We start from the raw sequence: 18,490 nt of genomic DNA, 5'->3' as shown, positions 1-18,490 counted from the left end.
AACAAGGTTTACTGCTTCTGGCACAGTACTGCACCCTGTATAATTTTTTATGGCTGTCTGCCAATTATAACGATGCCAATAAAAGGAGCAGTGTGGGCACCATGGCTGTGCAAGCTGCTGTTGAAAGACCCACCACTGTCTGTATCAAGCCCCACAATATATTTTTACCCAAGCACCACAGTTAGGCTTGTCGCAGTGCAGACAGCTAGAACTCTTAATTAATCGTAGTCGGGTGCTTTGTAGTTCATGTAACAATGTCAGTACATCAGTTCTATTTTCTACTACTAGAGGATTAGGCCAGTGGCTGGAGCCGAGCTATCACAGGTTGAAGGATCAGGAGCAGGCGATGCCACTCTCGTTCTGCTGGACTGCTGGGTGCTGTCATTCCCTGCTTGCGTCCAGTGGCTGGGAATCCACACAGGACCTGTGGGTGTAAGCACACACATGTGACCTCAACCAATATATTGTACTTCAGCTGGCCCAGTGTTAAGAATGCTGATCCTCCTGTAAAGCCAAAACCATAGTATCCTCTTTGTGTTTTTGAGCAATGTTCCAGAGCCAAGGTCGAAAATGGTAACAATTGAGCTATCTGGGTGCCAGCTGGAATAAGCACTGGAGGATACAGTGTCTGTGCTAAAATACAAATCTCGCCTGTAAAATCAGTATCAATAAGTCCCACAGTAATGTCCAATCCTTTTAAAAAAGTAGAAGATCGTCCCAACAGTAAAGCAGGAACTGACTGTCCCTGATAGGTTACTGGTCCCTTTACTCCAGTGGGAATTGGCACAGGGCGATTGTCCTTAATAGATATGTCTACTGTGGCTGCCAAGTCCAGGCCGAGGCTTCCGGAGGTGGTGGGGTGCAGGTCGCTGGCTGCTGTGCAGCTGCTATTTGTGTCCCAGCGCGGCGGCTGGATGGCGCGCTGGTCTTGCCGTTTCCCGATTTCCTCCGACAGGCTCCTGTGTTATGGGTATCAGAGCGACACTTCTGACACCATACTCCACTTGCAGGACACTCTTGGCGAAAGTGACCTATTGCTCCACAACGGCAGCGCCTTCCTCGGTCTCCTCCGCCTCGCTTCGGCTGACTTGCTGTAACAGCAGCTTGGAGTGGGGCAAGAGCAGCAAAAACTTGAGCCTGACTGCTTTCTGTCTGTTTCTGAAATGTTTCACCTAGCCCTTTAATAGCCTCGACAATAAATGCCTGAGGCCCAGAGGGTACAGATACTGCTTTCTCTAGAGCCTCTTCTACAGACCAATTAGCTCCCAAGGTGTTAACTAGGATTTTTGTAGCCTGATTACCATTTTGGAGTATACACTGCTTTAACATAGCTCCTTGCATATAGAATGGTACTTTAGCTTTTACTATTCCCTCTACTAGTCGATCTACAAATTTGCCTAATAGTTCTTCCCTACTCTGTTTTATTCCCATATATATAGGGGTCCTATGTGGATCTTTTACCTTATCCATAGCAGCTCTAGCGAGCCTCATGACTTCTCGACACTTTTCCGGTCCTAACAGGGCCTGTGCCTCTGTCATTACCCAATTGCCTATTCCCAGCAATTCATCTAAGGTAACCCCATGTAGAGGATCTCCAGGTTGTCTCTGTGTGGCAACTGACTCCTGCGCTAGGGCTTGCCAGTGAGCTTGAAATAACAAAAGTTGGTGGGGTGTAAACACAAGCTTAGAAATACCCCGACAATCTGCTGGCAACAGCAAATATGTACCCCAGATATAATCCAGCATTTGCCAAGCAGGCTCACTGTTTACCCCATATTGGCTAACAGTGGAGCGCAACTGGGAAAGTAATTTCCAATCAAGGGAAGTCAATTGAGCAGTGACACCTCCTCCCGGTGCAGGATTGTATATTACCGGGCATGCCATCGAGCTCCCTGCTTTTATCATCTGTGCATCCCCTCGTTCTACTCCTTCTCTAGCTAGGGCACTCCATGTCTCCCTCCGATTCCTGGCCACTACCCCTGTCAAATCTGATTCAACTTTTGGAATAGTTTCATCGCTCTCCCCAGTCCATGGTAATGGACATGAGTCTGCCAGCTGACCCGCAGCGACTGGAGGCATTGGGGGAGCCGATGGTACAGAGTCTGCAGCTACCGTGTCCCCTCTGGTGGCACCCATTTGCTCTGGAGGCACATGTACTGTTGTACATCCAGGAGGCAAGGGAAAGTCTGACTCTGATGAATACATCAGATTCTTTCCCTGGGCTGCTACTGCCTGCTGAGCTGCTCGCTTTTCTACTTGGTGTTGCAGCAGAGCATTATGTACTGCTCGCCACTGTTTCCCTAACTTCTTAGCTGTTTTATCATCATCTAAACTTGCCTCCCATATCTTATCCCCAAATTTTCGCCATTCAGAAAGCTCATGTACTGTATGGGAGTTCATAAAACACCCCTTAGCATACCCATATGCTAGCAAGCCTGGCAACTCCTTTTTAATATCTATACCGTGGACTTGCCATTTTTCTAGCACACAGGCAAATAAGTCATATGCTGCTTGCCTCTCCATATTAGTCAGCGCTGTGCAGCTCCCCAAGGTCTCGGCAGCACGTATCAGCTGGCCCCACCGATGTGAGCACCAGGGCGTGGAAGATCTTCTTTTGCCGTCCCTCTGCTTGCAGGACCTGAACTCCTACTCCTCCGACCGTGGTGCAGTATCACGTCGGGGTCACCATTTGTTGGATGGAGGGAGACTGACTCAACCGATGTTGCTCAATCAGGCTCGATTTTATTTGTTTTCTCACTTACATTTATATTCTAAGTAATTAGTTCATACATATTGCAAAAGCCAAGCTCCTGATTGGTAGTGACTACACAATAGCTTACTTCATGCCATATCAGCATATTGCAACAGTTGTATCACCTTATAATGTTCAGTTCCTCTTTTCTCATGATCTCAGTTTCTCTCCCTCATCCTCATGCTGGCCTTGTCCTAGCTTCTAGTTACAATATTAGTCTGAGAGCTATTGTGTCCCTTATCTTCTACCCATTCCTCAGCTATCTTCTCCACACTGTGGGGCCTCATGGAATCAAGGGGACCATTGTGAAACTCAGGGGCCCCATGGAACCAAGGGAACATGGAACAGGCCTGGCTGGTTTGGCCTCCTGGGGGCTGCTGGACAGGTCTGGCTGAGCCTGGCATATTGAGGGCTGCTGCTGATCCGCCCCTGAAGCCCTGGGGCTCTGTGCTCTCCTTCCTGTGGGAAAGAACTGTCTTTCTCCTCTAGGGGCCCCTGGCCAAAATTGGGATTCCTCCTCCTAATTTCCTTATATGCGAAGATTGTTTGATTGTAAAATGAAATCTGTCAGGAGAGACAGATCTGGCTAGTTTAGCCACCCAGGGACCACCTCTCATCTGCATTTGAAACACTGGGACCATGTGCTTTTCTTTCATACAGGAAAATAGCACCTTTCATGTCCAGGTGCCCATGGCCAAAGTGTGGAATTCACCTCCAGAATTCCCTATATCCAAGGATAGCTCCCAGACCAAAGCTGCCAGGAGAGACAAGTCTGACGGGCCTTGGCTTCCAAAGAGCTGGTTCTCATCTGCCTTTGAAACACTGAGGCTCTGTGCTTTCCTTCCTAGAGAAAAGAACTCTTCTTCCTGTCCAGGCAGTGATGGCCAAAATTGAGAATTCACGTCCAAAATTCCCTATGTCCAAGATTGCCCTGAAAAGGTGACAAAAAGATGCCAGGGGAGACAAGTCTGGCTGGCCTGGCCTATGGGTGGCCACCTGTCATCTTCTTCCAGATCTGACTGTCTTGGCTTCCCAGGATCCACCTCTTTCCTCTTCTGCCTTTGAAACACTTGGGCTCTGTGCTTTCCTTCCAGTGGAAAAGAACCATCCTACTTATCAACACAGAAATGGCTGAATGTGGGATTCCACCTCCAAAATTCCCAATATCCAAGGGTTGCTTTCAGACAAAAGCTACCAGGACAGAGAGGTCTTGCTGTCCTTGGCCTCTGGTGGCCACCTTTCATCTGCCCCTGAAACATCAGTGTTCCATGCTTTCATTCCTATGGAAAAGAACCGTCCTTCTTCTCCAAGAATTATTGTCCAGAATTGGTATTCTGCCTCTAAAATTCCCTATATCCAGGGAACGGTCCCAGACAAAATCTGCCAGCACCATCTAATCTGGCTGCCCTTGGCCTCTGGTGGCTGCCCCTCATCTGCCCCTGTGACACGGGGGCTTGGTTGGTTCCTTCCTATGGAGACCATTGTGACTCTGTGGGAACTCATGGAACCAAGGGGGGCCACGGTGACACTTTGGGGCCTTGTGGGATCATGGAGACCATTAAAGTCCTTCATGGCCACGTGTAACTAAGGGACATTGTGACACCTCAGAGCCTCGTGGAACCAAGGGGCCATTGGGACACTGTGGGGCCCCATAGAACCAAGGGAACATGGAACAGATCTGGCTGGTTTGGCCTCCCAGGGGTCACCTGACAGGTCCAGCTGATCTCGGAATGTCAAGGGCTGTTTCTCATTTTCCCATGGAACACTGGGGCTCCATGATTTCATTCCTATGGAAAAGAATTGCCCCTCTTTATAAATACCCATGGCCAAAATTGGTACTTCCCTGAAAAAAATTGGTATATGCAAGGGTATCTCTCAGAAGTAAACCTGTCAGCAATGGATGGCCTTGGCCACTGGTGTCTACCTCTTATTTCCCTCTGAAACAATGAGGCTCTGTGCCTTCCATCCTATGGAAAAGAACCAGCCTTCTTGTGCAGAGGCTGTGGCCAAAATTAGAATTTTGCCTCCCAAATTCTGTATATTCAAAGATTGCTCCAAGACAGAAGTAGCCAAGACAGACAGGCTAGGCTGGCCATGGCCACTGGAGATTTTTTTAGACAATGAGCACAATGTTTTTAATTGCCAAGACCTTGGAAAGCGTCCAGAGATCTCCCAAGGTGGGGTATGGAGGCCTCAAGCACAGGACCACTATATAGGGACAAAGGAGCTCTGTGCTCAGTGGAGAGGAGACTGAGGACAGCATAGGACTGCCCTGGAAAGGATTGAAGGGTGGTTTCAGAGATGTGGATCCTTTTGACATAGTAGAGAACAGCCAGAGAAAGAAAGAATTAATGTCAAGAACACCTGGAGAGGTCCAGACTGGGAAGAAAGAGGAAGGAATTTCTCTCCCAGGGCAGGGCTGTGGTGCAACACATCGCACAGAAGGAGTCTGGAGCAGCCCAAGGCTCTGTGTGGCCAGGCAGAGGCAGGCAGGAGGCAGAGCTGTCAGCAAAGGAAGCTGGGCTGGGCTGAGAGACCCTGGCACAGAAACCATCAGTGTCCATCTCAGCCTGTGTGACCATGCAGGGGCAAAGAAAAGCATCCAGAGTCCACAATTTCTCTGTGTGGGAGCTGAGCTTGTTACCCCTGGAGCCCTCCCGAGTGCCGGGGCTGCACCTCCAGCTCCAGAGGAGATGGGACAGATGGCAGGAGAGACAAATAATTCCTGCTGGATTCTTTATTGTCTTTGCTTCTACAGGTGATGTGGATCTATATGTAGAGGAGGTGTTTTCTGTCAGGTAACACTGGCAAAGTGATAAGAATGATATTATTTAGCTGAAAATAGTATTTCATGTATAATACACAATGAGAAGAAAAGACACATATGATCAGAATAGGATCTGAGTTTTTCAGAGGATGAGAGATTCACTGATGTCCCAGTAGTCAAGCCTTGTTCAAATGCTTTCCTCAAGGCTTCCTTGAGATGAGAGGTGATCATCAGAGGCCAAGGCCAGCCAGAGCTCTCTGTCCTGGCAGTTTTGTCTGGGAGAACCCTTGCGTATAGGGAATTTTTCAGGGGGAGTATCAATCTTGACTGTGGGCACCTGGAAAGAGGGAAGATTCTTTTCCAGAGGAAGGAAAGCACAGAGCCCCCCAGGGCTCCTGGGGCTGATGAGAGGCAGCCCTCAGCATTCCAAGATCAGCTGGACCTGTCAGGTGGCCTCTGGGAGGCCAAACCAGCCAGATCTGTTCCAAGTTCCCTTGGTTCCATGAGGTCCTGAGGGTCACAACGGCCCCTTTGCTTCCATGAGTCCCACACTGTTCCATGAATCCTTAGTTCCATGGGGCTCTGTAGTGTCACTTTGTCTCCTTCATTCAATGGTGCCACAAAGTGCTACAATTGCCCTTTGACTCAACAGGGTCTCATAGTGTCACAATGGACCCCTTGCTTCCATGAGGCCTTGTAGTATCACAATGGACTCCTTGGTTCCACGGGGACACAAAGTGCCACAATGGCCCTTTGGTTTCACAAGACCTCCAAGTGTACAAATGGCCTCTATGGTTTCATGCAGCCACGCTGTGTCACAATGGACCTGTGATTCCAGGATGCCCCATAGTGTCTCCTTGGTCTCACAATGGTCTCCTGGGTTTGCACTATAAGAATCCTGCCTTAGTCCCTTGGAGGCCCACAGTGTCACTATTGTGCCCTTGGTTCCATGAGGCCCTGCAGTGCTACAATGGCCCCTTGGTTATACAAGGCCCTGTATTGTTGTGACAAGGGCAGTGTCACAATGGCCCCTTGGTTCCAAAGGGTTCCAAAGTGTCATAATGGTCTCCAGTGTTCCATGAGGCCCCACAATGTCACAAAGGACCCTTGGTTCCAATGGGACCTGCAGTGTCACAAGGCTGCCTTAGGCTGACAAGACCCTGCAGTGTCATAGTGGCCCCTTGGTTCCATGAGGCAAAGTAGAATCAGAATGGCCTCTTTGTTCCATGGAATTCCACAGTGTCACTGTGGTCCCACTGGTTCCACAGGACCCCAGAGTGTCATGTGGAATGGCCCTTTGGCTCCATGTGGCCCTGCTGTGTCACAGTGGCAGCTGGTTCCATGAGGCCTCACAGTGTCCAAATGGTCTCCTTGATTCCTATGAATCCCTACAGAGCCACAATGGACTTTTGGTTCCATGAGCCTTTGCACTGTCAACGATGGTCTGAGTTCTGCAGTGTTCCCATGGATCCTTTGTTCCATGAGGTTCCAAAGCATAACATGATCACCTTGATTCCAGAAGGTTCTGCGGTGTCACAATGGACCATTGGTTCCATGCAGCCCCACACTGTGAAAATGGACCCATGGTTCCATGAACTTCCATACTGTCACAATGGTCTCTTGGTTACATTAGGCCTTGCTAGGACAAAATGGACCTTTGGTTCCATGGGGTTCTACTGCATCACAATAGACCCTTTGTTCCATGAGGTTCCAAGGTGGCCCGGCTGACCCCTTGGTTCCATGAGCCTCTGCTGTCAGCAAATGTTCAAACGATCAGAATACAACTCCTTAACACTAATGTGGTGTTTGAGAGGGCATCACTTATTCAGCCCTGAGGTTATCCGTGGGGTAATTCCTAACCCTATGTGGACACTTTTTCTACAAGTGTATTGCTTACAGAGTCACTAAATCCGTATTACAATTTATCAATTTCCATAAAATCCATCTCAAGTTTCCAGACTAAGTCCTTGTTTTTATGGCCACTGCACTCTTGAGCCAGATGTCTCCTTCTTTTCCAACCGTCCTTGCAGGGAACGCAGGCCCTGCATGACTTGTTCCTTATGTTAAATGCTCACAGGCACGGCAAAAATGGAATTAACCATTTTGGTTCCAAGTCCAAGGCTGTGTGTGGCCAGGCAGAGGCAGGCAGGTGGCAGAGCTGTCAGCAAAGGAAGGGCCCAGCCAGGTGGGGCAGCCGGGGGATGACGACAGCCTGCAGGGACAGAGGCGCAGGGCATGGACACCGTAGGACAGCCTGGGCTGCACAGGGCACAGGGATGGGCAGCAGCTGCAAGGCCCTGACACAGCCAACTCCTGCAGCACTTGGGCCATGGCTGCTGGGCCTGGGCCTGAGCCATGAGCAGGAGACAAGTGACCCTTGCAGCTCTGGGGGCCTCATTGCCTCCTTGGCCCTGCTCAGCAGCCTGGCAGGGGCCGCCCCATGGTCCTGCCCTTGGCATTGCACATCCCCACATCCCAGTAGCCTGGGAAGAGCCCTGAGCACTGAGGGGAGGGACAGGATGTGCCTTGGCAGGGGCTGGGGCTCAGGCCTTGGCCCTTTGCATTCCTGAAACACATCCAGGTTTGCTCAGCATCAGAGACACCTTTGCCTTGTTTGTCCCCACCTGTCATCACTGCCTGCACTGTTCTGCTCTAACTGGAACCTGGGGACACTTTCTCAATTGTGTCCCTCAATGGAACCCATTAAAACTTCAAGGAACTTTGGAGTTTGATTCTCTCTTTGAATTCTTGAGAAGTTTTTTGAAGACACTCTCAGGGATTGATACCACTGTAAACAACACCAAAGCCCCAAGACGCTCATTAAAGTTCTTGCGCTGCATCTGTGCTGCTGAGCTGGGCTGGGCTCCTGGCACAGAGGTAGATCCTGGCAATCAAGAAGAGCTACAAAAAGACATTTCTCCTGAGGAGCAGCTTCTCTCCCAGCCCAGCAGGGCTGAGGACATTGCCTGCAGGTACCTGAGAACAGTGAGGCAGACAGAGGGTCAAAGCAGCTAGGACAATTCTTGGCTTTTTCATGGAGAAATCTTAACCACTTCTGACACAGTCAGTCTGTGGCTGCAGGGATCTCCTAAAGCTGACCCAGGACAGGACTGACAACACTGTAAGGATGACTCTGCTGCCCTTTCTGCTTTGGGGGAGGATGTGCTCCAGAGCGGGGCTGCCCTGGGCACCGTCAGAGGGACAAGGCAGGACGGCTCCTGCTGCCAGGGATGGCTGCAGGGGCTGAGGCTGGGGCTGCAGCCAGGGCTGCCCAGGGCTGTGGTGCAGAGCAGGTGCTGCAGCCCTGAGGGCTCTTGGCCAGGCCAGGGGATCTGCCACCTGCCAGGGGCAGCTCTCAGCCTGCCTGGGAGCTCCCATGGATGGTGGAGAGGAGCTGTGGGTGCAAGGAGTGACTCCTGCCAGGGCAGGTCTGGCTGCTATGGAGAGGGTGCTGTGTGGGCCAGGGCTGCTCAGAGCTCCAGCTCATGCCCAGGTCATTCCTGAGGGGACTTGTCATGAGCTCATTCTGAGCATGAGCTTCCTGCCTGAGTCTCTGCTTTCCTGAATCTGTGCTTCCCCTTTTCTATGGCTCAGGTTGGTGGCAATTGAAACTCAGCTGTGCAGGGCAGGGCAGAGACTGAGGCTCTTAAACCATCACACTGAGGATTCCTGGGAACCTCAGCAAGTGCCTCCACCTCCCCAGCCTCCAGATCCATCCACCAGCACCTTTCCATGGTGCCCAGGCCTGGGGGAGCTGTTCTTTCATCCCAGCAGCCCCGAGCAGCTGCAGGGCAGAGCTGGCCCAGGGGCTGGGCTGGGCTCTGGCAGCACTGGCATGGAAGGAGCCCGGGCCCACAGGAGCAGCTCGGGCTGGGACAGCTCCAGCAGCAGAGCCATGGGCAGGGATGGAGGGAGGCAGTGCTGAGGGAAGCCCTGCTGCAGGGGACATGTGGCACCTGCCAGCCCTGCCCTGCAGGGCACACACTGCCCTGAGCAGCACAGCTCCTGTGTCCCCTCCCAGCCAGCACAGCCCTCAGCCCGGGGGCTCGGGGCCCTCAGTCCCCTCCTGGGCCGGCAGAGCAGCCCCAGAGATGAAGGGCATCTCTCCTGCCATGTGCCCATTCCCTGCTGACCAGGGCCTCAGGGCCACTGTCCTGCACTGCTGCTGCCTGGCAGGGGCTGTGCAGGGCTGGGCAGGGAAAGCCTTTTCCTCAGGGCCCAGCTCTCTCTCTTCTTGCCTTGCCCAGGTGCTCCTGGCATTGCTGAGGGGCTCTCTGGGGATGGCAGTTCCAGCTGCAGGCTCAGGCCCAGCCCTTGGGCTCCTCCTGTGCAGGCTGAGCACAGCAATGGGGTGTCCCAGCTCCCTCTGCCCCAGGGAGCTCTGGGCAGGGCAGGCTGGCAGGCTGGGAATGAGCTGACTCTCTCTGACTCTGGGAAAGGCAGGAGCCACTTTGTGTGCCAGGGATCCCTCTGCTCTCAGCAGTGTCTCCTGGCTCTCCAGGGTAACACGGGAGTGGAGCTCAGAAAAGTGCAAGTCCAGGGCAGCAGGGACAGAGCAGCTCCCCTCAGTCTTGACTAAGGCTCAGACAATCCTCCTGCTTCACTGGACTCTCTGTTCTCCCCAGGTGCAGCAGAATCTCTCGTTCTGACTCCTGCAATTCCCATCCCTTTCACCCTGGCTGCTCCCGTGCCTTAGGAGGAGATTCTTTATCCAAGTTCAAACACCAGGACTGGCCCCTGCCTTCACTGTTCCCCTGCACTGACTGGGGCTCAGGGCTGACTCCCAGGTGTCCTGCAGGTCGGGGTCTAGCCCCTCAATGAACATGGGCCAACAGCAATCAGGACTCCAGCAACCAAGCTGAAGGAAGTTCTCTTAGACAGAGACAAGGGGGAGGTGTTTACTGGAAGGAAACTGTCTCTGAGAAGAGGTTTTGACTTTTCTTTGAGACATCTCCATTCAAACGTCACTATCTTTCCACTTTCTGCAGGTTGGGATGTCCAGACACAGCAAATGTCCAACAGCAGCTCCATCAGCCACTTCCTCCTTCTCCCATTGGCAGACACGAGGCAGCTGCAGCTCCTGCACTTCTGCCTCTTCCTGGCCATCTCCCTGGCTGCCCTCCTGGGCAACGGCCTCGTCATCAGCGCCGTGGCCTCCAGCCACCACCTGCACAGCCCCATGTTCTTCTTCCTGCTCCACCTGGCCCTCACCGACCTGGGCTCCATCCTCACCACTGTCCCCAAAGCCATGCACAATTCCCTCTGGGACACCAGGAACATCTCCTACACAGGATGTGCTGCACAGCTATTTCTGTTTCTGTTTTTCATTTCAGCAGAGGTTTTCCTCCTGACCATCATGTGCTACGACCGTTACGTGTCCATCTGCAAACCCCTGCACTACGGGACCCTCCTGGGCAGCAGAGCTTGTGCCCACATGGCAGCAGCTGCCTGGGCCAGTGGCTTTATCTATTCACTGCTGCACACGGCCAATACATTTTCCCTGCCCCTGTGCCATGGCAATGCCCTGGGCCAGTTCTTCTGTGAAATCCCACACATCCTCAAGCTCTCCTGCTCACACTCCAAACTCAGGGAACTTGGCCTTCTTGCTGTTAGTGTCTGTTTAGCTTTTGGGTGTTTTGTGTTCATTGTTTTCTCCTATGTTCAGATCTTCAGGGCTGTGCTGAGGATCCCCTCTGAGCAGGGACGGCACAAAGCCTTTTCCACCTGCCTCCCTCACCTGTCTGTGGTCTCCCTGTTTCTCAGCACTGGCATATTTGCCTACCTGAAGCCCCCCTCCATCTCCTCCCCATCCCTGGTTCTGGCCCTGTCAGTTCTCTACTCGGTGGTGCCTCCAGCCCTGAACCCCCTGATCTACAGCCTGAGGAACCAGGAGCTCAAGGCTGTAGTGTGGAGACTGATCACTGGGCAATTTCAGAAACATTAACTTGATTGCCAGTTTCTTCAAATCACATGTATTGAAAGTAATCTTTGATAATTCTTGTTGGTTTAATTTTGGAGGTTTTTTCCTTTGTTTTATATTTTTAATATTGTCTATGAAGAAGGGTAGCAGGTTTTGCCATTTTGTTTCTCTCCATCTCTGTCGTCCCTGAATTTCTTGCCTTCAAGGGTTTGAGTCTTTGCAGCAGCTTCTCACGCTGCTTCATGTAAACAATATTATATTCTTAGAATTTATCTCTATATTTTGCATTCTTGTTCTCTGAGAGAGAACTTGACTGATGGTATTATTGATCAATGGAGTCAGGAGGTTGTAATCTCCTTGGGCCAGTCTTGGCCCTCTGTACAAAATGTATATAAGCCTTTGGAGTCAGATAATAAAGAGCTTTCCATGATTCACCAAGCTGCTGCCTGCTGTCCTCTGTGAAGGTCCACTCCCACGTCACAATGTGTTGCCCCTCTAAAGGCAGGGGTAACACATCTCCACTGTCACCAAGGAGTGTGTTAATGAGCTTTGCTCTCAGTATGTTTAAACGAACTAAATGACCCAGCAAAGTCTTCTCCAGAAATCTGTCTTTTTTTACCTTCTCTGCGACTACAGCAGCAATGTCTGTGTGCAGAGCTGGGGCAGATCAGGGCTGGCACAGCAGCTGTGCCCAGCACCAGCAGCCCTTGGTGTTGCCAGTGCTGCTCCCGTGGCCCTGCCCCGCTGCCCTCCTGGCCCTGGTGTTGCTGTAGGGCCTGAGGGCTCTCGGGGCCGGGCACAGGGCTGGGGGTGGCAGTGCCGGGGCTGCAGCAGGGACAGGCCATGGGCACTGCTGGGGCAGCGCTGACGCCTCAGGGCAGGGCCTGGGGGCTCCAGGCTCCTTGCCCAGGCTCTCTCCAGAACACGCCCAGGCCAAGGCTCAGCAGGGAAAAGCCCCGTGAGCAGCCCCAGGGTGGCCCTGGGCAGGGTGAGGGCAAACAGCATGGCTGGGGCTCTGCAAGGGCCCTGGGGGAGATGGGAAGGAGCAGCAGAGCAGGGGCTGATCCATCCCCACTGCACTGGACACCCCAGGGCAGCGTCCCAGAGCGTCCTCATGCACCTGCCAACAACATCCCCCCTCTGCAGCCCTGGCCTCTCCCCCAGCTCACACAGGTGCCACATCCTTGCAGGCACAGACAGGGCAGCACTGGCTCAGGAGCCCCTGTTTGCAGTGCCCAGAGCAGGCCTGAGCACCCCCGTTGTCGCCCTGAATTTTCTTGCCTCGGAGTTTTCGAACCTTTGTAGTAGCATTCTCACACTGCTTCATGTAAACTATATGTATTTTTGGAACTTACCTATGTTTACATATTTCTTCTCTAGGAGGAGGAATGTGATTGATGGTCATTTCCACCAATGATGTTCATAAGGTGATGACCCTTTTGGCCAATATTTGGCCTTCTGTACAAAGTGTATATAAGGATAGAGTCAGACATTAAATTAGAATCTTTGCTGCTTGACCTGCTGCTGCCTGTGTGTCTTTTGTGTGTCCGGGATAGTGACATCTGGTGACCTAGCATGGGAACTGCACATCAGTTGGACCCTTCCGTGTCCAGACTGCGTTTGTGCCCAGTGTGGAGAATGCATTTGTTGTGTGTCTGAGGTAACTAGTGGTAAAAGATATGGTCTCTTCCCCTTCCTCAGAGGGTGATGCCCTCGAGTTGGACCTTTGGTTTCAGGTCCTACAGAAGGAGGGAATCTGTGTTCCCAAAAGGGACGTCCAGGGGTTGTTTTATTACGCTAGACCCCATGGGTTTTTTTGCAGCCCTGAAGCTGATTTTTTGGCGGCAGAATGGCAGTCCCTGGGAGATGAGCTGCTTCAGGTTTTTACTGAAGACGGGAGCGTGGAGTCTCTGAGATTGTTGACTACTTGGAAAAGGCTGGTAAGGGTGCTGGATAATTTGCAATCTCCCGGTTCTGAGGCCTCAAAGGATGACTCCAGCCTGATATTTTCTTCCAGGCTGGAGGCCAGGGAAAACGGTGAGGCTGTTTCTCCTGTTTCTGCTCCTCACAGGCGGTGCTGGAGTGCGGAGGCTTTACTGGATACCTCCCGCGCCCCTGCAAAGTCAGCAGGAAGACTGATTCCTGCTCCACGCAGGCGCAGCAGTGAGGGCAGCTTGCCCTCCATCAGTGTAGCTGCTGAGGTGGGCTTGGAGTCCCCGGTGCAGACTCCACCTGTACCCGCGCCTCATAGGCATTTGGGTGCAGGAGATTCTGGGGCTTGTGGACGCCCTGCGGAACCGACGCACCTGAGTTCTAAGCCACGGAGGCAGCAGGGGATTGATCTCTCCACTTCCCCTCCCTATGCGTTCCCGGTGCTGGAAGCGCCGAAGGCACGCTTGGACCAGGAAAACAGGATGGTGACTGCGGATTGTCCGCATTGTGGTATCTCTATGAGATACCTGGTGGAGGTGGATGGCGCAGCCCCGGACCTGCGTAGCAGGGATTTGCAGAGTGCGCACAGTTCAGGCAGCCTGGAGCACAGCCGCGGTCCGCGCAGGGGGGCTCAGCCTCGGAGAGCGAGGTGTCCACCCCACAGCGGGAGCACCGGACGGCCACCATTGGAGTCTGTGCAGCCGAAGGGACCTTGTTGGGGGCGGTTCCAACACCCCCCCTCCCCGCAGCTGCGGCTCCGCCGGACAGGAATCCTGGGATGAGGCGGCGTTCAGGTTGTCTTCAGGCGGTTTCGCCGAAGAGCTCGTCGCCCTCCCCAAGCCCCCCTCGTTCTTGTGTGGATCGCAGCCCCTCCCCCATGATTTCTTCTCCCCCTGAATCGCCAGCGCCTGTGAAGGCAGCGTGGGGCAGTGCCGTGGTGAGGCGGGACATGCTCCCCCCAGTGCTGCGCTCCCCCCCGCGCTGAGCCAGGACAGCGCTTTACACGCTTTGGCCTCTGACGCAGAGGTGGCAGCCAGCCCCGCGATGTTCACTTTTAAAGGACGGGATGGCGGAGCCAATGAAAGACAGGTGTTCTCCCATGGCACGGGGTCTCGGGACGCTGAGTCCCCTTCAGCTGGTCATTGGACCCTGCCCCCATGCCGGGTGACGGCCTGGCCGTGAGACTGCGCACGGTTTTGGGAGGGTGTCCGCACCAAGGCTGATGCTGTGGGTGGCCGTGGTTCGGCATGGTGCCCCCTGCAGGGCAAAGATGGATCCTCTAGCTCTGCAGGTGCTGCGAGATGGGCTCTCGCCCCTGTCCCCGTGGAACACATGGGACAGGATTCAGAGAACAATGATGTTTCGCCAGTCAGGCTGCAAGCTTTCCCTGTGGTGAAAGATGCTGGCCGAAAGAAACATGCCCATTTCTCGTGGCAGGCACTGGTTGATCTTCGCGATAGGATTGGTAAACACAGTCTGGGGTCTCCAGAGATGATGCAAATGCTACGACTGATAGACACAGACATGTTACCTCCCTATGACATTTGGTGTTTGGCCAAGGTTCTTTTTCAGCCGGTCGAATATGACATGTTTGAGTCTAAATGGACTCAATTGGCTGAAACTGCTGCAGCACAGAATCGGATGGCTCGTCAGGATGACCCTACGTATGGGGTCAGGTCAGACATATTTATAGGTGTAGGTGAATTTGCTGATGTGTATAGGGAGATTGCCTATGAGCCCTTGGTGCTGAGCAGTGTCAAAGACTTGGCATGGCAGCCTTGGTACAGACAATGGAGATGTCTGCACTGAAGCAGACATTTACCACGATTTTTCAGGGAACAGATGAACCTTTTTTGAAGTTTGCAGGGAGGCTGATGGCTTCAGTTGAGCGACAGGTGGATGATTTAACTGCCAGAGGCGTGTTGCTCTCCTCTGCAATGTGTGGTTCGGCTCACACGGGAGAAAAGACCCACAATGTCATTGTCATTGGAGGCAGGCCTTTGCCAATCCAGGCATACCTTCTGCTGTGAAGACCAACAATGGTCCGGGATACGCCTTGCAGAAGGTGCAGCAGTTCCTGCAGTTGTGGGGTGTGTCACACAAGTTTGGTATCCCTCATTCTCCAATTGGTCACGCTATTGTAGAATGTACTCATGGTACTTTGAAATGGGTTCTTCAAAAACAAAAACGGGGAATGCAGGGTGTAACCCTGTACAGTCGGTTGGCAAAAGCTTTGTATACCATCAATCACCGTATGGTACCGGTCATGTTGAACCATCACCTTTTGTTGCAGGCTTCGGACGAGATGCATCAGCCTTGAGCAAAGGTTTGGGTGCAGAATTTAGTCATCAAACAGTGGGAGGGTCCCTATGACCTTATGGCTTCGGGGTGTGGGTATGCCTGTGTACCCACAGATACTGGGGTGCACTGGGTACCTGCGAAGTGTGTTCGTCCTGACCTGTGACAGCAAAGGCAAAATCTGGCTGATGGGCAAACTGGAGACGGTGACCAAAATGAAAGTCATCAAGTGGATGAGCCATCGAGTGATGACTCAGATGCAGACGAAGCGAGTGATCACTCCAATGGTCCCTCCACAAGCAGAGACTGAACATTGTTCATTTTTCTTTTTCTCTTTTTTTTAACAGAAAAAGGATGAGACCTCACCCTGATCTTTTTCAGCCTTCTGATGTTTGCATTTTTGTTAGTGGAGTTTCTCACGGACTTTTAGGTAAACAAAGTGATTGTTTAACATTCCTTTCTTGATGGACTTCTAATTTGAACAGTGGGGTCAGAGAGGTGGCACTCTTGTCTGTCCAGTCCCTGGCCATTGTCAAAAATCTATATAAATCCAAATAAAAAATAAACTACTCTCTCTTTTTGCTCTGAAACTGACTGCCTTAATGTCTTTCATTTTGTCTCCATCTAGCGACAAAACCCTCCTTTGTATTGTGTTGTAATCAGGAGTATGTTGGTAACTACTCCTTAGACCTCAGGGCCAACAATGTTGCAATTACAAAAGAATGTAAAAATGAATCAACTGACTGCTGGTATTGTTTTATTTTAACCAAATTAACTTATGTGACATGTAATTATAACCAGGCAAAATAACCAGGCAAATCAGTCAGGTCTGAAAGGCCTAGTTCATAAATATAAGATAGATGCTCTAGCAAAGCCCATATTGAGTACAGTGGTTACATCCCAAAGGGTAGAAGGGACTAAGAGCACCTCTAGCCAATATGATATTGAATGGCTTTGGTCCCAAGCGTTCATTCATTTTACTGGATACATGGGAAAGTATAGTGATGTGAAGGATTTAAACCAATCAACTGTTGTTGTGGTGGTGCGTGAAGGACTCTAACAGTTTATCCCCATTTGCAGGGTGTGTTGTTCATTGGTTTCAATGTATAATAGTCTGTTCTATGTACCCCCTCCATGTTTCTCCCAGTTGATTTCCCCCATGATCCGTTAACTGTCAGTCATGAGTTATATAATCCTCTGGTCTTGCCAGTCACTCTGGGGTCTCTCACCCCATGCCTGGAATGTTCCAGGAGAGGCTCCAGGTGGTTGGTCAGGATCCAGGAGTCTCCCTCCCAGTTTTATCTGTTTGGCTGTTGCATATGATTGCCACACCCTGAGGCACTCCTTGTTTTATCCTCATTGGTCCCTTGCTCTACTCTCCCCTGAGATCCTCCCCCCTTTAAAAGTTGGTGCACTCAGGTGCTCAGAGTCTCTCCTGAGGCACGACCCTGGGCTCTGGAATAAACCCCAGTTGTCTACCTCTGAGAGTCCCGTTCTTCATTTCTACTGTGCCATAGCTGAGGCTCTGCTCTCTAGGCTAAAAGGCCCCGGTGTTGCCGTGGTCCCAGGGCTGGCCAGTGCAAGCAGCAGTGAGGCAACCACGACGTCATCATGCATGAAAATCAGATATACACTAGGCAGGAATGGGAAAAACTAAAAACCTGGCAACTTCAAGGGATAATAAGGGAAGAAAATAGAATAGGATGTCAAATGATTAATGGAACTACCCACAGAAAGGCAATTTTAATCAGCATTTTGACAAATCAGACAAATAAGCATGAAAAGGTTTGTACACACCCAAGTGTACAGGATTGCTGGCATAACTTTACATTAGAACAAACCGTGGAGGTGGTTTGTCTTTGGACCTATAATATTGAAGGGCTTTCTTTTAAGTTTAAAATAAATGCCATAGCCCACCCTGTTACAGTCAGAACCAACACTCAAGCTCAATCACCGCTTATGCTGAGCCTGAGAATTTTTGAAATTGGACATATATAATCAGGAAAACAGGCCAACAACTATTGTTAAATCTGGCATGGTCTCTTAAAAAAGTCAAACTGCTGATGCAAAATAATGTTTCAGAGATTCAGCCAACTTGTTTGCCTTTTCTGCAAACTTCCTTCAAGGGCTGGATGACCTGGTTGCAAAAGTGGAGCCTTTCTAAAAAATAATGCCAAGAGACATTACTAGCGTTTTGGGAAGAGGATTGGGAATTCTGAATAGTATTGATTCAGAAGTACTAATGAATAAATTGGTTGCCACCACTAGAGATTTGACCAAATTACAACAAATACTGCAGTTGTCCTTATTGGCTTTGGGAATCCATCAGTGGCTGTTATCAAACGTATTACCAAACTGGGAAAAGATAAATGTGAATGACCACAAATTAATCATTGACGCACTTGGTGTTGCTCAAAGTAACATTTCCTTGGCTTTCAGCTGCATCCAGGCTCTGATGCAGTCAGTTGCTGCCTCAATTATAAGAGAGGGTGAAGAAGGCATTTTTCCTACTGCAATACGGAAAAAAAAATTGGGACAGTGCCACTGATCTTGAAAGAGAATTTCAATCCTGGTGGAACTTAGTGAATTTTACTTACAACCCCATTACAAACACAGCCACAGCTTTTGTGTTAACCATTTGTAATGCTTCAGTATATTGGATATTCCCTATCATTGCATTAGGATTGAACCATGAGGAAGCTATTCTCTATCCTTTTGGGCACAGAGAATGGGCACGTCAAATTGGTGAGAAATGGCAAAGTGTTAATTTAGAATCTTGTATTGCTTGGGAACAACAAGTGTTTGTGAAAGTAATGCAACT

At 51.1% G+C, this 18,490-nt stretch overlaps 1 protein-coding gene across 1 annotated transcript in view; it reads left to right on the top strand.

Moving 5' to 3' along the window:
• The window catches only part of LOC310920762 (olfactory receptor 14J1-like), a gene marked incomplete at its 3' end in the record, with an annotated part of 1,005,486 nt that extends 994,023 nt beyond the window's left edge, over window positions 1-11,463 (top strand). Inside the window, exon 3 of the mRNA XM_083880818.1 lies at window positions 10,508-11,463. Coding sequence (XP_083736944.1) covers window positions 10,531-11,463 — 933 coding nt within the window. The 5' untranslated portion in view covers window positions 10,508-10,530. The remainder of the gene's footprint in view (window positions 1-10,507) is intronic.
• Between the last annotated feature and the right edge of the window lie 7,027 nt (window positions 11,464-18,490).

Source organism: Zosterops lateralis (assembly GCF_965231275.1).
Source record: "Zosterops lateralis genome assembly, chromosome: 31".
NCBI lineage: Eukaryota > Metazoa > Chordata > Aves > Passeriformes > Zosteropidae > Zosterops > Zosterops lateralis.
This window is presented reverse-complemented; position numbering and strand designations above follow the sequence as displayed.